The 22,141-nt window shown below is 41.5% G+C and overlaps 2 protein-coding genes across 8 annotated transcripts in view; both read left to right on the plus strand.

Annotated features, from left to right (window-relative positions):
• The first annotated feature begins 3,849 nt into the window (after window positions 1-3,849).
• Window positions 3,850-13,341, plus strand: LZTFL1 (leucine zipper transcription factor like 1). Of its 2 annotated transcripts, none has more exons than XM_083706067.1 (10): window positions 3,850-3,994; window positions 5,506-5,630; window positions 5,972-6,166; window positions 6,667-6,727; window positions 7,655-7,723; window positions 8,372-8,437; window positions 8,538-8,615; window positions 9,926-10,099; window positions 11,084-11,187; window positions 12,269-13,341. In XM_083706067.1, exons 1-10 carry the CDS (start codon window positions 3,992-3,994, stop codon window positions 12,285-12,287), a joined length of 894 nt encoding a protein of 297 aa, XP_083562193.1. In that variant the 5' UTR covers window positions 3,850-3,991; the 3' UTR covers window positions 12,288-13,341. The 2 variants fall into 2 exon arrangements, with proteins under 2 accessions (XP_083562193.1, XP_083562194.1); XM_083706068.1 differs by lacking the exon at window positions 3,850-3,994 and adding an exon at window positions 4,254-4,330.
• A 37-nt stretch (window positions 13,342-13,378) lies between these two features.
• SLC6A20 (solute carrier family 6 member 20) overlaps window positions 13,379-22,141 on the plus strand; it is a 31,239-nt gene continuing 22,476 nt past the window's right edge. For 2 of the 6 annotated variants that reach the window (XM_083705855.1, XM_083705861.1), the window contains exon 1: window positions 20,889-21,167. In XM_083705855.1, the coding sequence (XP_083561981.1) occupies window positions 21,047-21,167 (121 nt within the window). In that variant the 5' untranslated portion in view covers window positions 20,889-21,046. Of the gene's footprint in view, window positions 13,546-16,282; window positions 16,541-17,994; window positions 18,239-20,888; window positions 21,168-21,272; window positions 21,427-22,141 lie in introns of those variants that run through there. The other 4 variants (XM_083705860.1, XM_083705856.1, XM_083705858.1 and 1 more) reach the window with 4 other exon arrangements.

Below are 22,141 nucleotides of genomic sequence, written 5' to 3' on the forward strand. Positions count from 1 at the left end.
AAAATGGATTTTGAACTGAAATCCACTTAATATTTTAGCTCTGGTTTTCCATTCTATTTTGCTGTGGTTTGGGGATAGAATGCTTTTTTTAAAATGTTCTTTGTATTTTAAATTAATATGAAAGGGATACTGTCAAATGCTATATTTCAGATTTATGACTTTGAATATACATAATTGTTTGAACAACAAGACATCTGTTATTTGTATTTACTTTATAGCTTTGGTTTCCAGTTACTGTGTTTTTCAACAGAGGATTGAATCCAGAGAACCTTGCCCCTACAGAGGACCTTTCTCCCTCTGAGAAACTTGATTCCTTCAACAGAAGAAACTTCTCTGGATTCAAACCCAAGAATATTTGTACCGTGGGGCTCACTGAAAGCTCATCGGCATAAATGAGAACATATACTTACTGCATTTCATTTCAGTTTGTTCCTCATACCAATACTAGTCTTTACACATTTCTCTGACCCATTGCAAGCTCAATTATGTCTCCCCAACCCTTAAAATTGCAGTTACACACATGCATGAATGCATCCATCCAATAGGAGCTTTGATTGGTACCACAAACCAAACATGAGATGATGTCATGAAATGTAGCCTTATGAGGCTTTGCCCTCAGGTGGGAAAAATATTGCGCCTGGGAAAGGGAAGTGGGAGTCAACAGACACTCAAGGAATAGTTTCGGAGAAAAGGCTTTTATTTCTACCATCCATGAACTGGTAGAAGGAGCAAGTGTGATAAGTCACAAAAAGCATGCACGAAATTCACAGTCATGTGCACAAGCATATATACCCCTTTCCAGTTCCCTCCTCCTTTCTCCTCCCTCAGGAGTCCTGCCCCATGAGTTCCTCTGAGCATGAACAGAAAGCTCCTGTCTTGGGACTATTCCCAGAAAAAGGGTTTCAGAGTGTTCAGATATGTTTCAATCTCTTGTTCTGGCATGGTTCCCGGACAGAAAGCAAGTTGCAATGTGGTTCTTTAGCAAGGCCAGAAGGCATGAGAAAGGCCTGAGAAACAATGGACTGTGTTCCCTACCTTTGTTGCAATCTTTTTTTAGATACAGCAAGCGGAATGTTTCTGATGCTTAGCTAATGCCTTTTAGCTGCTGAGAAAAATGATTTTGAAAAGCTCTGAGAAGCTTTGAGCCTGCTTTGGTGGGGGGTGACTTCGGGCCTAGGTGAGGTCACCTGTCCTCACCTTCCTTCAGCCCAAGCTTCTATTAAGCTCAGAAAGAACTCTCAGCTCAGAGTATTGGAAGCCTCATTAGAGGTGAAGCCTATCATTGTCCCCAGGCCCCTGACAGCGGTATCACCTTTGGATCACAAGCAGAGAGTTTTGGCAAAAGGGAATGAAGTTGTTCACAGTTCTATTTAAACTTTTCAAAATAGAACTTTACAGTTCTGCTCACCATCTCTAGGCTGAACATAGGCAAAACAGAAAGTAAATTATGTAGCTGCACTAGCATACGTAAAGGTTATCCCCCGAAAACCATAGTCCAAACAATTCCCAATAAATCACTTTGTGAAGGTAAAGATGCTGAAAACGGAAGCTACACAATAGTTCAGTTCATCACCCCGGACAAATATTGTGGCTGATGAATAACTGGTCGTTATTTATGAATATCCATCATAAACCTTAGCAATCCATTTTCCATTTTTATTTATTTGTGGCAATGCTCATTTACTGTATTGCAGTATTGCTAATAACAAACCACATTTCAGCTATTCACAAGTCTCGTTAGGTATGGTCCTGGAAATAAAGTTTTAATACTATGCACGTTTACCAAGGAAGCCACACTGAACAGAATGGAACTTCTGAGTAAACATGCAGAGGACTGTATACCAAATATTGTATCTCTTTAGAAATGTATTTGCTTGCATAGTAGGATCTACCACACTAACAAGGTTTGCAGAAACAGAATTTAGCTAGGGTTTGGTTTGGTTTTCAAAAATTTTGTCCATTTGTGTTTCTCTACTTATTAATGAAGATTGGTGTATTAACCTGAAAGCCGCTATGTACAAAACAAGAGAGAGGGAGAGAGGCTCCGTAAAGAAAGCAAAATTGACCAGCAACAGCATTCAATTTGCTATTTTGTTTTGTAATTGAAATCAGTGTGGTTTTATTTATTTATTTAAAATTAACAGGAAATTTTGTACCTGCAAAAATATATTGCACACTGAAATGACACCAAACCTCAACTGATCTAACACAGGCCAACCCCCCCCCCCCAATGTCTGTACATTTTATATCTGTACATTTGCATGGATGCAGATGGTTTTTGTACAGCGGTACCTTGGGTTAAGAACTTAATTCGTTCTGAAGGTCTGTTCTTAACCTGAAACTGTTCTTAACCTGAAGCACTTTAGCTAATGGGGTCTCCCGCTGCCGCAGCACGATTTCTGTTCTCATCCTGAAGCAAAGTTCTTAACCTGAAGTAATATTTCTGGGGTTAGCGGAGTCTGTAACCTGAAGCGTATGTAACCTGAAGCGTATGTAACCCGAGGTACCACTGTACTAGAATGTTTCTTGATGCCTTTTGTGCTCAGGAACTAAATAAAATATCTCTTGTCATTTAAAGTGAATGACATTTTACAAAATTAGTAATCAGTTATATGTAGGGTTGCAGGATCTCCTGAGTCACAGCAAGCAAAGCCTGGAAGCTAAAGGAAAGAGGCCACTGGGCTGGGACAGGAAGGGCCCAGGAATTGGTGCCTTAGGGTGCAGGGTGAGGGGTGTGGAAGGGAGGGCCAAGCGGCAAAAACCTCTCAGGCATAGGTAAATTCCTACCCCCTTTCCCTCCAGCTGCCCATTTTGAAATTTTACTCTTCCCATGCTCCTTGAGAAATAGGCCAATATTCTGAAAGTTCAGGACAGAGATCTGGCAGTCCTAGCAATATCACCAACAGGGAAATTTGCAATGCTAATGAATCTGGTTATCTCACTAGACTGTAGTTTAAAAATGAAATACAATTTTATCAAGGTGATTTTGTTTTTAATGGTTCAAATGTTCGCTGTGTGACATTTATTTAATATTTACATATTGCAATAATGTGTGCATATTGCGCGTATTGAAATAATGTGTGCATATTGTATTTATATTATACCATTACATACCTATGCAACCTTGAAAACTGGAACAGATCTGCTGTTTCCCTGGTTTGCACCTTGTGATGGCATAATAAATAGGACAGTATGATTTGTGAGGGTATGTTTGCCTTTCCAAGTGTTTGGTTTTTGTAACCCAGACATAATTCAATTAAGGGACCTAAAGGCAAGGGGCAAAAAGCTTCCCTCTGTCGCAAATACATACAGTGGCAGCTACGGATGAAGGGCCGAATAATACTAATGATAATGATGATAATAATAATAATAATAATAATAATAATAATAATAATAAAATTTATTTATACCCCGCCCTCCCCAGCCAAGGTCGGACTCAGGGCGGCTAACAACCAATAATAAAAACAAGTTGAATGAATACAACTTTAAAATAAGATTTAAAAAATTAATAATAATACAAATTTAATTAATAACAATAACAGTATTTACGCAGAGAGAGAGAGAGAGAGAATAAACGACATGCTTACACTAAATAAAACCCGAATTAGATCATGCATCCCTCTTGTTTTTATTTTTTTAAAGGGGGGGGCTATAGCCGCCCACAGATAAAAGTCACGTTAAAACCCCGGATTTCTCCCGCGCCCTATGGGAGAAATAAGCAAGAAGGCAGCCCAGTCTCCCTAACATTAGAGCCGTCATTCGAACGTTCCGCGCTGCCTTTCAACTGCTCCGCCCCCGGCCGGACGTTCAAATCCTAACGGCCGTTCCGCGAGCCTCAACTTCCGGCCTCGCGACGGTTTCCTCCCCCCCCCGCCTCTTCCGCCAACGGCATTCCGAAGGAGGGGGTCGCGAGCCTCCTGGCTCCGTCGCTATGGCAACCGCCGCGCTGTAAACCGTCGCTGCTTTGCCTCAGGGCCGCCGCCGGTTCGTCATGGTGAGCAACCGGCGCGCTACCTCAGCCTCGCCCCGCTTCTTCTTCTGCCCCCTCACGCAACGCTTAGCTACCCCTCAAGCTTCCCGAGAAGGGAGAGACGAGGCCGTGGCGTCTCCCCACCCCTCAAGTGTGGCGCCTCCTTCGCCTGAGAGAGGCCTAACCAGCCTGGGGTTTTCCTCGCTCCTCACCCCCAACGCACCCACATCCACCCGGGTTTAGAAATTGGGGGTTCATCCTGGCTGAGGGAGCCTGAGCCTCCCTCCGTGATTCGCGGTCCCCAAAACCACGCCGGCCTTGATCCTTCAGCCGCCGCCTCCTCACCCCGCCCCCTTTCGTGTAGGACGGCGGGACTTAAACATAATTTAGGACATGTATTTTTATGCTCGTTTGTTTTGGCCTATCCACACACACAACCCCGCGCCCGCCTTCTCCCAATAGTTCGTTGCCACAAATAGAGCTCCTCTTGCCTACTTTTTAATGTACAATGTTTTCTGATGTTTTTATATACATCATATGCATCATACATTTATATACATTATTTTACATATATTTTTTGGGGGGTGTTATTGGGTTATTATTCTTATTTTGATTTTATATATTGTGATCTTTTCTGTGAACCGCCCTGAGACCTCTGGGTATAGGGCGGTATATAAATTCAATAAATAAATATACATTGGGAGCTGCTCAGAGTGGCTGGGGCAACCCAGTCAGATGGGCAGGGTATCAACAACCACCTTGGTATAACAACCAGGTATAACAACCACTTTGCAGGACGGATAGGGGAGGAATGTATTTCTGTACAGCTTTTAAGTGGGAGAGAGGCCCACTGAGTGGAGCTTGCTTTAGCATGTATTTTTTTTATTAAAGCTTTTCATAGTACACTGCGATATAGAAAACTAATGTAAATAAAAAACAGAAACAGCTACAAAAAAATACAAAAAGAATAAATAATATACGGAGTCCTCTCACCATGGAAAACCCAACATTTCCTTGCCTCCAACCCAGGGTCCTCCATGAACCATCTACCACCCATGAGGGCTTGCTTTCAAATAAATGCACATAAGAGATTATAGGGTCATGAGGGTGAGAATTGGGGACCAAGACCAAATGACTTATTGCTATGTGTTTTGGATGTTTCCTTGGTTGGTTGGTTGGTTGGTTGGTTGGTTGGTTGGTTTAGTTGTATCTATCTCTACCCCTGAACCTCTGTAGTGCAATGGGTCAGTGTGTCTAGCTCTTAACCGGAAGATTGGTGGTTCATACCCACCACCACTATGGAATGACTGTGGGCAGGATTCCTGTGTTGTAGGGGATTGGACTAGATGACCCTCAGGATCCCATCCAACCCCATTATTCTATTACTATTCTTGTTTCTTTCTCAACAATATATGGGACCTTCTGTCACCTGTACAATAGCTCTGGCTCTGAGTTTTAATCAATTTATCAGCAGGAAATCCAAATACGATACTTTATTGATATGAGTTTCATTGCTGTTTTTATTCTCGTTGCAGGCAGAGCTGGGTCTGAATGAGCAACACCAGAATGAAGTTATCAACTACATGCGATTTGCACGCTCCAAGCGTGGCCAGCGTCTTAAGACAGTAGACTCTTGTTTTCAGGACCTGAAGGAAAGCAGGTACCATGAGGATGGAATACCTGTAATACAAATGTAAACACAAATGAAACCAATATTAGGAGTCATTCCTTAACAAACTATGGGAAGTGACATATTCCAGATGTCAGGCAGCCATGTTTGCTTCCTGAAAGCAGGATGAAGACACTTTTGAGACGATGGGCATAATTTGGAAGTGCTCAGTCTAGTGATGGGCTATAGCTGGTTTTTGACCAGTTTGCCAGTCATCTTACTAGAAAAATAAATAGTCATATAATCTTTCAAGGTCTTGTAATACTGCTGATGCTTTGGGTTGTTAGCACGGTTATTTTTTTTAATTCTGTTTTGTGGGCTTTTCTGTTTAGGCTGGTGGAAGACACATATACTATTGATGAAGTGACAGATATACTGGATGGCTTGCAGACTGTGGTACACAGTGAGGTGGAGTCAGAACTTATTAACACAGCCTATACCAATGTATTACTTCTGCGCCAGATTTTTTTCCAAGCAGAGAAGTGGTATCTTAAACTGCAGACTGACATTTCTGAGCTGGAAAATAGGTAAAATACTATAAAGAGAATTTTATATCCACTTAAAGTGTATCCTTACTAATAAGAACAAAAAAATTCCTTCTAGTAGCACCTTAAAGACCAACTAGTTCTTGGTGGGGTTTTTTTGGTTTTTTTTGTTTTGTTTTTTTGACTATGGCAGACCAACACGGCTACCTATCTGTAACTTACTAATAAGGTCTTTCCTACCACAGTAGTTTCATAAAGGGCAGTTTATAGCATAATACTGTTCATGCAGAAGTATCAGTGAATTCATTGGAGGTTACTGCCTGGTAAGTTTGCAGCCTTAGTCTCAAAATGATTGGCTTTTTTTAATCTAAGAAGTGATTGTTTTGTCTTCATTAAAGGTTCTGTCTTGGCATAGTTTTCACATGTAAGACTTCAGGGCTAATTCTTTCATTTTCTAACTTTTCATTGCTTTATGAATTATGGAATATAACTTGGTGCTCAGTAGAATTGCTTGACTAAAATATTTTCTATTCTTTTTCAAGAGACTTACTAGAGCAAGTTGCAGAGTTTGAAAAGTCAGAATTTACATCTTCAAATAAGAAGGTATGTGTCTATTTCTAAAACTCACCAGATTTATTGTGAAATGAGGCTGTGAGGGTTTTGTGTGTGGTTCTTGTCTAAGGGGAAAGGTAACAGTAAAGGAAGTTCTTGCAACTAGTGAGCACCCCTGCTGAACACAACATGTGAGTCCTTTGCCCTCAGTCAGGGAAGGAAGATTTTCTCATGCCGTGCTGTTCTTGGAGCAAGCATCAGCTCTGAGAGAGTTTAGTACTGCTTTTGCCTGCTCCAAAGCTTGATGTCCTGTGGAGGTCACTGTCAGTCAGCTCTTCAGGGTGCAGAGAGTGGACAGGCTGACCCAGTTACCCAGCAAGCTAGGGAGAAAGCAGTGACAGTCCAGTTGTGAATGGGATGGAGAGGAAGGCATTCTTTTCATGACTGGTAGACCAGCTGAGGCAATGTCAGCCCAGGATAGCAGACTTTTTAGGAGTGTAGGAACCCCCTTTTTGATGGCTACACCCCTCTTCTCTGATTAGTCTAGCATGCACAGAGAAAATGATTAAGGGCTCAGTGACAACCACAATTTTAAAAAGACATTTGAAGGCAACTATGTGATTTTTAAAAGACATCTGAAGGCAGCCCTGTTCAGGGAAGGTTTTAGTGTTTGGTGCTGTATTGTGTTTTTACTAGTTTTGTTGGGAGTCGCCCGGAGTGTCAGGGTCAACCCAGTCAGATGAGCCATTTATAAAGATGTTGTGGACTACAACACCCATCATTCCTGAACATTGGCTGCACTGGGTGGGGCTGATGGGAGTTGTAGTTTAAAACATCTGGAGGGCACCATATTCACTACAATATGATTAGTCTTCCAGCCAAAGTATGGAAAGGCTGGAGCAGTCATTGCTATTATAATACTTGTTAGAAAGAAAATGTTTAATTGAATACTTTGTAACATTTTTGTGCCTACTGTAGCCTAATCCAGAGTTGGTGAAGCCTAAACTTACTCCATTGCATGAAGGAGCATCAGAATTATTGAACAAGGTAAAACTTGGTTTTTGTGATATTTATTGTGGTTCATTGTTTGTTCAACTGAACCTGTTTTATATTATTTCAAATTGTTTACTGAAGTTACTGAAATCCCCATAGCCTCTTCTTAGCTTCATAAGGTGTATGTGTCAGTGGAGTGAAATGGTGTGTGTAATCAAAATAAACGTGAACGAGGGGACAGGAAAATATATTTAAAGGTAATGTTTCTGTCAGAAAAGAGCTTGAAGCTATGTCTTCAGAAATGGAAGCTGAGAACTAGAAGATGTGCATAGAGCAGTCAAGATTAATGCATTTCTACCCCAAATTAAAGTGAGAACATTTCCCTGCGACCACCAGCCTTTAATGATTCCTTTAGATTCAGTTCCTTTCATCATTCCTCATTCTGAGGTGCCTGAACAGCTGCCTGGGGAAACAGGGAATGTTAGTTAGATGTGGATCCCACTTTTCATCCTAGTTTAATTTTCTGTACAGCTTCTATTTTTCAAATAAAGCAGGAACAAAGTCCAGTATGCCAAATCCTAGTAACATTCTTGGTCTCACAAAGGCATACAATTTTTTCTAGTCTGAAAAACACTTATGTGTGCTAGGCATGATGTATTTAGGATTTGGTCAAGAGCAAGCTAATTTTTTAATTGTTCACAGGAAATAGCAAGACTCCAAGAAGAAAATGAAAAATTGAAGACTAGATTAAAGACCATAGAAGGGCATGTAAGTTTGCTTGAGATGTTGGTATATGTGTATCAAAAGAGTAGTAATTCTATTACTTTTCTAAAAATATGGTCTGAATGTTGTTTTCAATCTTTTCCAGGCTACAAGTGCACTGGATGAAAAATCAAAGTTAGAGAAGGCTCTACGTGAGCTACAAATTGCCCAGGGAGATCAAAAGGTTTTCACATCATTTCTATTGAATATTGCTGTTTTGATAAAATTACTCCATGTAGATTATTTTAGTAAATTTTCAGAGATCATCTTGTTAATCTTACTTATCCAGATGCGATCGTATGTAACACTGTTCTAAAACCAAATTTGAAGAATAATACAAATAAAACAGGTTTGGCATTGCAAAATAAGAATTTCTCTTTGAATAAGGTAACATCCTAAATTTGAGGCAGGCTTTAAATTTTCTTTCATACACCTTTTTCATTGTTATAATTCACATTTCCTGTTTTGTTTTGCTTTGCTTTGCTTTCTAATATGGTTTGTGGTATGTATTTGATTTCTCATTTCTAAGTATTTCAGCACTTTGCTCCAGGGTTTACACTTATACTAAACTGTGGTGCATCTGCTACTGTCAATTTAAAAGTGTTTTCATCAATTCTCTAATTCTGAAAGTCCTTTCCATGTTTACTCAAAAGTACCCACTGATTTCAGACAGGCTTTATGTAAGTTTTTAGTAAGTTCAGAAAAATTATATGCATGCTTCCTTGGAAGAACATTGCCTTCCCAAAGTCCAGTGTCTCTTTTACCTGGCTATGGGAAGGCAATGCAAGGGCTGGGTGGGGGTATCAAATTTTGGTCTCACCCCCCTCTACCCCACGCAACAAGGCAGTGTGTGACTCATGGGTTCTATGTCGAAGTACTCTTGTGGCCCACTTGATATGAAAAGTTGGGCCACCCTGAGCTATGTTATTAAAATAAACAAAGTACTCATATAGAATCAAGTGTCCAGGCACTCTTTTAAGTCACCCTGACAAGAAGGGACTTGTTTTTAGGCAACATTGTACATATTAAGTATACCATTATTTTCTACATTGCTTTCCAGAATTAAGATTGTACTATGCCTACTATGTCAGCTCCACTTCAGAGTTCTATCTTTGATTTTTAAGTAATGACATAAAGTTACTGCCTTTATCATCCTCCTGTTCTGGAAAAAACGAGGCTGAGTTGATGTCTGAAATAGAATGCCTCCAGCTGATCATTAGAAGAACTCTATAATTAAGAAATACTGCCATTAATTTTCATTTTTTCCTCCTCCTGTTCCCTTTTTCTTCTGTGTTCAAGAGCAGTTATTTTCGTACATTTGTAAGATGCTTTGGGAACCTTTTTGCTTAATAATTGAAAGAGAGAAATAAGCTCATTGTATTTATTTTTATAATTTGAAACTTCAGATTTTTAGAGAGAACAGCTGTTTACTCTTGTAACCAATGGTCATGCATTTATTTAATTAAATCATGAATATATATTTCCTTTTTTCAGTTTAACCCAACTCAGGACATTAGTGAGTTAGAAAATACTATGGCTGATCTGAAGTGCAAGCTTGAAAAGACTTTGCAAGACAGTACTGCAAGCCAAAAATCATTGGAAGAGAATTTGGTAACAACAAAGCATGACCTCCTTAAGGTTCAGGACCAGTTGGCTATGGCTGAAAAGGTTAGTATTTATTCTGTTGAATAGTTATAGTCATTACCACCTTCCTAAACGCCTGTAACATAAGGCATTGATAAAAGTGCACAAGCTTTTTCTGAAGCAGAATATTGTTATGGCACATATACACAGGGGCAGTAACTCAGATCCAGTGTTTCTGTGCATGCTGTTGACACATGAGGGTCCACACATGTTTTTTCCAGCGCCATATTAATTGGTGTTCTGCTGTTTGCCATCAACACCTGTGGGCACAGCTTGACAGAAAATACCTCAAATGTGAGTTTTTCAACCCTCTCCCCCCAGTTTGCTTGCAGGGTTAAACTGCAGTTTGCTTGCTCTTTTTTAAAATACATATTTTTGTGCAATTCTGATTTACAGAATTGTAAAAGATCTGTAAATAAAAACAAACTAGGACTACTTAGTGCTCTGAGTGTGCAGTGTGCTTGTGCAACATCTGAGAGCAAGAGGCGGCAGGGTGCCTTCCTGCTGCAAAGGAAACACTGGCTGTTTTGTTTTTCAGTCTCTCTGAGAGCTCCATGCAGCAGGAAGACTCTCGGAGCGGTTTGAAAATGCAGCAAAAGGAGGCTCAGGGTCGATTTGATCCCTTTCCCCACCCCTCAACAACACAATCAGATCCTGGATGCTTTATGCTGAAGCCAAATATCAATTGGAGAAGGCTGGGAAAGAGGAATTATATTAGTTTACAGATGTTTGGCACACATGTACATGCTCCACTCAGAGCCCTGAGCAATCCCAAACATTTATTTTTGTTTTTGTAGGTTTTTTGTAGGTTGCTCATGTAGGGAGCAACGAGAAGTAGAGGCAATAGAGGTCACCTACTAAAATGTCACTACCCACGTGACATACCACTCAGCCAGGCAAACAAATGCTTTAAGGGGTTTTTAAGTGAGAGTTGTTAAATACATAAACAGTGTCTATTTCACTTTTAAAAATAACAGAGTAAATATATTGGTAATTTCAAATTAACAGGAATTGGAAAAGAAGTTCCAGCAAACAACTGCCTACCGCAATATGAAAGAGATTCTCTCCAAGAAGAATGAACAGATAAAGGAATTACGAAAGAAGCTTTCAAAGTAAGCAGTGCTCTTTCATTTGTCCTCTCAGCGTGTAGCTTGTATGGTAATTTTTGCTTTTGCAAAACTTTTAAGAGCTAGATACTTCCATTATCTGAAAACAGGTTGGGGTCCAGTGAGCTTGCTTCTGATGCACTTGAACACTTGGGACGAGCTCAGTAAAAATTTATTCCTTTTTCTTTAAAATGCTGACCTTCATGCCATAGTACAAATGACATCAGAAACCCCAACATTTTCCAAACCTGTTTGCCAGTCAACACAAATTACTGCTGTGTCCGAAACACAAGGGTAAAGCTGCCTTGGACATTCAGATCTAGCTGCAGAGTTCTTTGGATTGCAGCCTGAGATCCTGATGTTCTTTCTACAACTTAGGCAGCGAGAACCCATAAACATGCATACCACAAGAGATGGTACTTACTGAAGTGCTGCAGAAAGGAGACGAGTAGCTCCTTCTGTTGACAAGATACAATGGTGGCAGATTACACTTCAAAAATTTAGTAAGAATACACTAGTAGACAGTGGAGGTGGACACTCGCCTGGCTTCTGGTCACCTGTATTGCTGCTGCGTACTGAAACACGGTTATGTGAGGGCAGCATGGCGCCAATGTGTTCATATCTCACTGTCATGTTCCCTTTCATTTCCCTGGTATGTAGCAGCAGTGAGGCAACCAAAGGTCAGATGGGTGCTGTCTCCCCACCCCACTATCCACTGCTGCAATACACTTTTCATCTTCCTCCAAATGTGTATAGAGAGCTAAGTAACCCTAGTGTATATCTAGTCACTTAGCTATTTAGAGTGTCCATCTGTTTCAATACTGTTTCATTGAAGTTGCACTGCAGAACTGGAATGGAATGGCTCAAATGGAGCTTTCAAATTCATAGGGTTTTGAGCTGCTTGGATAAGGTTTATAAATCCTAGGGTTATGTATTAAGATGCTAAATTATCAGATTATTTTGTAATTCAAAATAAATTAGATTTTTGGCAATGTCTTATGTGATTATTTAATCATTACCTTCCTATCTTGCCTGTTTATTTTTTAAAAAATATTTTAATCTGTTTTCTTATTTCTTTTTCTTTTAGATACGAACCAGATGATTAAGGTCTGAAGAGCATTTGCTGTGTTAAACTGCCACAAAAAGAAAATGCATAGGATTTTAAAAATATGAAATCTATTTTCCCCAATATGTTGGGATTTATGCTTTCTAAGGAGTTTATTGTTTTCTTTTTCTGAAAAAAATGTTTATTGATAGGAAGCCGTAATAGAATTGAGAGCAAAGAAAAGGCATAGTCTTTATTTCTGTACTTCATGTCTTTGGAATAGCTATCTTGTGGATTGCCGGGAAAACTACAAACATGGAGGTATTAATTCTTGTGAAGTAGAAAGATTTATTTTAAACAAAACCAAAAGTTCAAATTCCAGTTCTTTTCATACCTATAAGGTACAGACCCAAAGAGTTAAATTCCTGTAATTTACACACTTCTCAAACATGGCCTTTCTTTTACAATTGTACTAGGAGCAGTGATACTCTAAGTAACTTGTTAATTCATACCTGCTATTTATTTTAAAAAATTATTAGCTCAGTAGCTTCAAAAGAGCTTCTGCACTAAAGGGAGAAAAACAATCTGTTTGTTATGTGTAGGAAGTGGAAAAGCTGGTGCTCAAATGTTAACTAACTAGTAAAAATATATTTTTTGTTTTACACATCTAATTGAACTTACGCTGTCTTAAATTTCGTTATTATATCACAAATGTAAGGAATCCCATCTCCAATACACCTTCCATTCATTTCTCTGATGGTTTGCGCAGAAACTCTGGATACTCCACACTGAAATCAATAGCTTATATGCAGCAAACAGCCTTTCTGGAATCTGTCCATATATCCCAGGAAATATATATCACATTCTAGAGGTAAATGTTCAATAGTAGAACAGAAAGTAGAGGGGTTTTTTCCCAAATCTGCTAAGTTGGCAACAGACTAGATGAAACTATTGTTACTTTTGGGAGTGACAGGTCAACCAGTCTTCATCATGCAAGTATTCCAACCTTTTGGGTTCTGTGTATTTGCCAACCATATATTGCTATATATTTTGTCTTCGTTATATATGTTATTAAATTCCTAATTTAATTAAATTCCTAATTAAGGCTAATGAAACTTCTTGCCTCCCAAATCCTGTTTGGTTGTTTTTCAGCAAATACAGAAGGACAAGTTAGGCATTTTTGTATGTAATCTCACAGCAGTTTACATCTCTTGACCTTATTCTCTCTTTTAAAAAGCAAACAACCAGTGGATATCTTGAGTGAGATCTCATACTGTAGTGACTTATGTGGAAATTCTGCTCATAGAAATCAAACACAGGTATGCATATTTGCATAGTTTACCTTTTATGAAATTCAGAATATTTTGGTCAAGGCTGTATAGCAGAAGTAGAGCAGCTTTTTCAGCCTGAGAGCTGCATTCCTGCATACACAACCTTCTGGAGGCCACATGGTGGCTCAGAGGCAAAAATGGATGGCTCAGTGGGTGTGGCTTGCCTTTGCACAGTAGGTGACATTATTATTTACCCCATCCCTTTTTTGCTCCATCTCTGGGTAGGAAAACAAAATAGAATGCAAGAGAAGGAATGTGAACTAATAACTCAACAGAGGAACTCTCTGAGCAAGCTCTGTTTCATAGTAACAGGCTTTGCAGCATCATTATGTGGATTATTCTTTATGGGCATGGTAAATCTTCGTTCTTTTATTTGCTTCAGTGCACTATAATATAAATAAACATTTTATTATTGAGTATCAATGACTGCTGAATAATTACAGCAAAACTGACATTTGAGTGCATTTTTTTTTTAAATACCAAGTTTTCTTTCACCAAAGTACAGCCTGTGCTAAAGAGCTACAGACACAATATCCAGTATTACTGGACTAGCACAATAATCTTAAATTGCAGTGGTTGTTTTTTTCTATTATGAAATGTAGTTTTAAATCTTGATTATTCGCATCCCCTCTCTATACATTAAGTTAACAAATCAACATTCTATTTAATTGATAGGAGGGGCTGAAAAGAACTTTCTAGAGTGTTTCCTAAGAATTTTGTTTAGCAAGTAACAACCAGAGGGAGAAATAGATGAAGGATATAATGGAAGAGGCAAGGATGAAAGCAAAGTATTTGGGGGGAGGGAGGAACTCTGTATCTAACAAAGTGTCCATCTAGTTTAACCTCTTGGTTCTAGGATCAGCCTTTCTCAACCTTGAGTCCCCAGATGTTGAACTACAACTCCCATCATTCCTAGCTAGCAAGGCCAGAGCTCAGGGATGATGGGAGTTGTAGTCCAACAACATCTGGGGACCCAAGGTTGAGAAACACTGTCTCCAGAAAGCCCACAAGCAAAACTCTCTCTCTCTCTCTCTCTCTCTCTCTCACACACACACACACACACACACACACACACACACACACTACCCTTCAACTGCTGACGTTCACAAGTCATTTACCTATCGGGGATAACAGATGATAGACCTATTCTGTATGTGCTGGGTCTGAAGATTCCTTTCCTCTGTCAGAGAAAGCAACCCTTTGGCTCTAGCCCCATGAAACCTTTAAAGGCTTTTCTAAGAATGTGACTGGTTCTAGTGGCAGAGCCTATAACTTACATAGTGTGTATTTTAACATATACCTTACCAATACTTTACCATAGTGTGTATTTGTGTCTTTCATACCTGCTGCTTCAAGACTGCAAAGAAGCTCCTAAATACTTTCGGATTTAAATCACCCAAAAAAATCCTCAAAAACATAAAATTGAATGATTCCTTCCCTCATAGGCCAGCATATAATAGCATTAACCCCACTCTCATTTTTAATAAAATAGATTTTGTTCCCTGGCTGTACCTCAAAATTTGAATCAGATGCATTTACAGTAATAGGAGGTTGCAAAAAATAACTTTTTTTTCAATGTGCTTTTGTGCTTATGAAATGAAGCATGTTTTCTGTCAGTCAAAATTTAAGCTGTTTCACATTGCCATGACAGAATAAACAGCTTGCATAGCAGGGAAGCGGCTGAATTCAGTAGCTGGTCACTAATTGACTTGGAAGTGGTTCAAAATGGTAATACTTTAACTGTTCAGTATGTTTCATATGTTTTGACTGCATTTGTCTAAAAATTAGTGTAAACCAGTATACTTAAAACATACCCATTTTCTTTGATGTGTCATAAAGAAAAAACAAGGGTCATACAGTCCTTACTGAAATAGCTCTCATGACATTTGGGGGCAAATGGTAGATTGTTGGATGTGGGGTATAATTATGACTGGAGGAAATAGCCCTAACACAGCAGCCTCAATCCAAATCACAAACACATTGTGTGGCTGCTCAGATTTCCCAATATCTTGTCTTATCTGGCCCTCAAAAGAACTACTAACAGCAAATAAGCATAACAGAACAAGCAACTATACTTTGTTGCTTGTTTTAAGGCAGGCTACTTTCTGTGTTCCCGGTTTAAGTCACGAGGACCTCTGGTTTGGGACTAATGCACTTTACATGACTAACAATGCAATCCCTATCCATATGTACTCAGAGGCAAGTCCTACTCGCAGGTCAGTGGGGTTAGGATTGTAGCCTTAGTCCAAGGATACTTCTATATGTGGGCTTCATTTGTAAATGGGTCCGAATTTACTGTATAACCTACTTGACATTCCCCAGATTAAATGTGGTGAGCAGCAGGGAATACCAGCTAACATTCTGATATCAGTAATATTGTGTGGATGCTGTGGGGAGAGGCAGAAACACTGCATGCATAAACGGTACTAAACATCCATCTGGGAGTACCCCTAATCTGATGTTGCAGCAAAGGTGCTACCTTTTAGTCTCTTACATAAAAACACTGAGAATTTTTGTTAATTTAACGGCACAGTCAAAATTAAAATATAAAATATTGTGAAAGTGGGTCAAAGATTGAATGATTTCAGTCAGTCTTTCCCTGTGATCATATTCATTACATTTATCATGCCATAAATTGGTTATTAGGAAGGTGACCTAAGCTATGTTACATGTATGAACACATAGGTGTTTAATAAAGTGGCCACTCTGGAGCCCTTGTCCTTAAATAATTTGTATGCACCATACCTTGTTTATTTTATGCTATCAGATCTCTTTAGCTCACTCATTCTTTCCATGATACTCCTCCCAAACTCATAATTAAGACTGCAATCCTCTACAACTTTCCCTGGACATGCCCAAAATAGTGCTGTTAATCTATATTACATGGTGATATTCTTAGCCAAGGAAAACGTTTCATTCAAATTATTATCCGGAGCTTTATCTGATGTTGCATTCAAGCAGAAATCTGGCTATGAGCAAGCAGGTTTGCACTCTACTTATCTTTCAGATTGCCCATCATTTATTAACTTGTCATAAGAAGCTGATGTTTGACAGAATTGCCATTACGTATTTTTACAAGGTAGGTCAATCACTGATCAGTTAGATACCAAGAGGAGTCAACAGCAAGGCTTCCTACTCCTCTGGAGTGTATGCGTCCCAGTTAGACTTACAGGAAATGCCCTACATATACGCATCTCCCTCTCCTGTGGCATCACTGACTTTCTCCCAGTCGCATCATGGAACGTAGGGCTCTTCCTACACTGCAATTCACAGGTTCCTTATAAACAATCGGGAGGTACCGTATATAAATTTTGTTAAAATGAATACATTCCCATTGGGTTCACAGAGTTTTCTGCATTAATAGCACACAGGCCTATCCATGAACCTCATGAGTTATAGAATCCCCTCTTCCACTGCTAGAGTCAGGGGACTTTCCCCCTAGGTGCAGAGGGGGGGGGCAGGGGAGTGGGCGGAGCAAAAATGCAAATATTGCCTTCATATAGTAGGCTAATTTCTAAACACACACCCCACTCTTATATGGAGTATTAGGGGAGGGGTAGTACCTCTGGTGGGGGACATGTTCTTCCGGGGTAGTTTGTCTATCTTTGGTCCCCATCCTGCACTCAGTTCTCACCTGTGGCTTCTAGAAGTTGACAGCATGACAGTGCCACACCCAGGAAACGGCTTTGACTGACCGGCTAAACCAGGGGAAGGTAGCCCATGGGTCTCAAGCTCTTGGTGAGTTAGGGACAGGCTCCAGGAGATTGAGCAGATGAGATTAGTAGTGGGTCCAACGGTCAAGAAGGCAGTTTCTGTACGTACTGTGGAAGGAAGTGAGGGACAGATGGGGTTCGTCCACCTGGGAAGGTAGACCATCTAAGGGAAGGAAAACTCTGATCCTAAACCTCCACTGCCTTGTGAGATATCTTTGGGAGAAGAAAAGGGTAAGGAGCGAACCCTACATAACTCTGGAGTGGAGTCCCTAAGACGGGTGCATGACGCCTTCTATGTCTCCTTCCAGCAACTCCTGCAGCCAAGCTGGTGCCAAACATACTGCTCTGCTTTCCTTCAGACCACATCAGCGAGGCTGGGAGAAGGGGTCTTGTCTGGGCAGCCCAGGATTCCCATGATGTTATGAACTGGCAGGATGACAGGGAGGAGGAGGAGGATCCCAGTGAGGGGTGTAGCTGGGACTGGGACACACCAGGGCAAGCAGGGGACAGGGAAGGAAGTATTCACTGGGTAATGGAGGATGGCGAGGGGATAGGGGTCAGTCCACAAGAACCAGAGCAGCAGGACCCGTCACCAGAGCCAGAGGGACCCCTGTCTCCACAAACATGTGTAGGGAGCAGTAAGAGGGACATTCCAGGAGACTGAGGCAGCCAAGGGCCCACAGCCCAACTCCCTGGCTGACCAGGTGAGGCTCACTAAATCTGGGAGGTGTGTGATTCCTCTGCTGGATTAGGCTTGGGACAGGTGAGGGTCACAGGCCTCATCAAGCCCAGATGCTGCAATCAGCAAGCAAAGTGTAAAAGGGAAGCAGAGCTGAGGTGCTGTGTCTGCTCTAACACCCATGTTGGTGGACCTCGACTTGGATGCACCTGGACCTCTAAGGGACTGGACTTTGGATGCGTGGATTGACCACTGGTCTTTGGACTTTGACTTACAGACTTGTGACCAGGTAGGCCAGGATTTCAGGACACACACACTGCCCAAAGAGGTCACTTGCTGCTTACACAGCAGTTTGACCTCCAGAGGCTATTTTATTTCTGATCCTGATACCACACTTGATTTCTACTGTAAGTGAGACTCTTTTGTGAGCCTCTCAGGGCCAAAAAGCAGAATATAAACCAAATAAGTAAATTTTGTGAGTTTTTTCGGTGGGGCAGCAGTTAGGCTGTAAGCTGAGACCCTTCCTGGATCCAGGAAATGTTAAAATCTAAGCAAGGGTTCAAATTCCTACAATAGCCAGGCTAGCTTCCTGGTGAGGTAATGGCTTAATTATGGGTTGTTAACAAAGGCAGTGGTTCTGTGCCAGAGGACAAAAACGTGGGCCATCCTTTCTCAGCTGTTTGGAGGTCAGAGTCGAGAGTTGGGTTATGTGAACTAGAAGTTGGAACTTGGCAAGGCTGCAGGCCGGGCAGCTGGAAGAAGAGTTTGGATTTGATATCCTGCTTTATCACTACCCGAAGGAGTCTCAAAGTGGCTAACATTCTCCTTTCCCTTCCTCCCCCACAACAAGCACTCTGTGAGGTGAGTGAGGCTGAGAGACTTCAGAGAAGTGTGACTAGCCCAAGGTCACCCAGCAGCTGCATGTGGAGGAGCGGAGACGCGAACCTGGTTCACCAGATTACGAGACTACCGCTCTTAACCACTACACCACACTGGAAGACAGAGCCATGCCTGATTTCTGTCGGAACCCATGGCTGTGGCTATGGGAGAAGCAATACCCTCTTAGGGTGATTTATTTATTCTGCTTCAGGATAGTATAGCAGATATTTGCTTTACCAGACTTCGAGCAATTCCAGACTGTCGCTATTTTCCAGTGGGAGTCAACTGCATGCTGACAAATTCAGTTTGTACAATTAAAGTTGATTTGGAGTCCTTGTGCAACAAACAAGCTCTTCTCGCCTTGCACGCACACACCCCAAAATTAACTTTTTGTGATAAGAAAGATGGGGGGGAATGCACTGAGAATGTGGGACAACATTTGCTGCATGCAACATCTTCTAACCTCCCTGCAAGCATAGCGGAATGAATGCTCAATGAATTGGTGATGTCTTCTAAGCTCCTTGCAAACCTTGTGCTAACTAATCAGGATTAATCCTCAATAAACAGGTTGCCTGGAAGCAGCAAGACTAGAGTTCCCACTGCCCACCATTCATGTGCATTTGTGATGATTTGTGCTTATGGTTATGTGATTCTGCTCTCAACAAGCCTGCTGCATGTGGTGTAGTGTTGTGTAGTTGTTGGAGTGTTGGACTAGGACAGTGTTTCTCAAACTTAGGTCTCCAGATGTTGGGCTAAAACTCCTATCATCCCTAGCTATCGGGACCAGTGGTTGTATTCCAACAACAGCTGAAGACCCAAGTTTGAGAAACACTGGACTGGGACCTGGTACTAGGACCTAGGTGCTGGGAGACCAGGGTTCAAAGCCAAGAGGGCATGTAAATGTTAACGATAATAGGCCGCAAATCTGCCTCAAAACGTTCATGATACGTACTCCACCGAGCATACATCATTGTCCCAGAGCATTCACCACAGTGATAGATGGGATATAAATTACCCATCTGGCTGGGTTTCCCCAGCCCCTCTGGGCGGCTTCCAACAAAGATTAAAAATACATTAAAATATCACACATTAAAAACAGGGCTGCCTTCAGATGTCTTCTAAATGTCAGGTAGTTGTTTGTTTCCTTGACATCTGCTGGAAGGGCGTCCCACATGGCGGGCACCACTACCGAGAAGGCCCTCTGCCTGGTTCCCTGTAGCTTTGCTTCTCACAGTGAGGGAACCGCCAGAAGGCCCTCAGAGGCTGAACGATGGGGGTAGAGATGTTCCTTCAGGTATACTGGGCTGAGGCTGTTTAGGGCTTTAAAGGTCAACACCAACACTTTGAATTGTGCTCAGAAAGGAAAATATCCTTTCTTTAAACTCCTCTGTAAACATTGGTTGTGCCCACAACATACATTAAAAACCTCAGCGTTCCCCCCGCAAAGAATCATGGTAACTGTAGTTTTCCCTTCACAGAGATTTACATGGCATCTACCTCAGTACCTCAGAGAACCAAGCTGATTCAGAAACAGCTTGTCCTCCTTCTAACCTAAGTTGAACAGTGTGATGGGCGAAAAATATTTCTGTGATTTTACCCCATCTAGCCTACTGTGTTTTCCATTTTATAATCCTTTTTCTGAGCAAAAGCCCCGTGTGGTTGTTTTCGATATGTGAGAAGAACCTTTCCCCCTGCCCCACCCCAGGCATCTGTGAGGTAATTTGCAAATTAAATGGAATGTTTTGAAGGCGGCGAGCGCCGTAACCCAAACCCATACTGTGTGGTATGTTTCCCCCTACAAATAATTAAACACAAGATGTTGACAGGTGCAAATAGTTCCCAAAGCCCCGTGGGCCTGTCACAGTGTAATCCTGTGCAACCCCAAATGTTTTTTGACATTAAGACCAGCATGGGGCGAAACCAAACAACCGCATTTCAGATCTTTCCCAGAAATGCTGAGTTGAAAACCAAACAATTATTTGCTGGTTTTTACAGCTTGCTTTCCGCCTCCCTATTTACCTAACTGGCATTCCCACTTCACAAAGTGCCTGTTAATAAGATTAGCAATTAAAAAGCTTGGCTGGCAATTGGCAAGCATGTTCTCCTCGGAGTTGGTTGGAGGCGCTTGCGTGTGTCTCCAGCAGGGCTTGAGGAGCACCTGAAGGAGGGAAGGCAAAGGCACGCTCCGCCGTACGCAACCCAGCACCACAGAGCAGAAATGGAGAAAGCCCGGCCGTTATGGGACAACCCCTTGCAGTTTGTCTTTGCCTGCATTTCTTACGCAGTGGGACTGGGGAACGTATGGCGCTTTCCCTATTTATGCCAGATGCACGGAGGAGGTAAGCGTGACTTCCTGGAGTTTACTCTGAGCATAGAATCGGTGTTCAAGCACCCTGACTTGCAAAGCCGGGTTGCCTTTTTCAGAATAGTGTTGGATGCTGGATAGGATTCCCCAGGTTGAGAAAGAAATAAGATGTTATGTTTTAAGGTGGGTCAAGAGCAATAGCCAAAGGTCTCAGCATCCTCTGATGTTCACCGGCTCTCCTATCCACATGCTCTTTCCGTCCTCAGTTGAGTTCCAGAGTAGGACTTAAAACTGTAAGTCGGTAGTCAAGGTTTTGTTCCTTTAAACTTTAACCTGGTGCCTGAGGTATATTCTAGTTACGCTATCAGTTCTGACAGAGTCTCTTGTCCTAACTGAGGTGAGCTGAACAGCTGCATGCTCCTAAAGTCATGGGTGGTTTTTACGTGCCAACAGAGAGCCACTTCGCTTTCTTGCAGATGCATGTCATCGCATGGGTTCCTCGTGTGGCACATGCGCCCAGAGAGGCCTATGGAGTCCTGTACCTATCAACTACTTGCCACAGAAATTAGGACTGACAGAAACCCATCTGTTGACGTCAATATACAGTGGTACCTCGGGTTACAGACGCTTCAGGTTACAGACTCCGCTAACCCAGAAATAGTACCTCAGGTTAAGAACTTTGCTTCAGGATGAGAACAGAAATCATGCAGCGGTGGCATGGCAGCGGCGGGAGGCCCCATTAGCTAAAGTGGTACCTCAGGTTAAGAACAGTTTCAGTTTAAGAACCCGAGGTACCACTGTAGTAGCCTAGTTTCATCAGAGGAGTGGCAATTTGAGGGGTTGCACCTAGGAGCCCCCTTCTCCCCTGACAATTAGACTTGGAATAAAGTTCTCTTACCATCCCAGCTATCCTCTCCCAGAAGATCTCTCTCTGTGTCTCCCTCTCACACACACAACTTGGGACAGGGGGGAAGCAAAAATACAGTTTTTCAAGACTAGTTGCAGGCA

This window comes from Podarcis gaigeae (assembly GCF_964106915.1).
Source record: "Podarcis gaigeae genome assembly, chromosome: 12".
Lineage (NCBI taxonomy): Eukaryota > Metazoa > Chordata > Lepidosauria > Squamata > Lacertidae > Podarcis > Podarcis gaigeae.

What these genes read in the sequence shown, in the direction of transcription:
- LZTFL1 (XM_083706067.1), top strand. An exon ending in ATTTCTGAGCTGGAAAATAG is followed by an intron (nt 6,167 to 6,666) that starts GTAAAATACTAT and finishes TTCTTTTTCAAG; the next exon opens with AGACTTACTAGAGCAAGTTG. An exon ending in TAAAGACCATAGAAGGGCAT is followed by an intron (nt 8,438 to 8,537) that starts GTAAGTTTGCTT and finishes AATCTTTTCCAG; the next exon opens with GCTACAAGTGCACTGGATGA.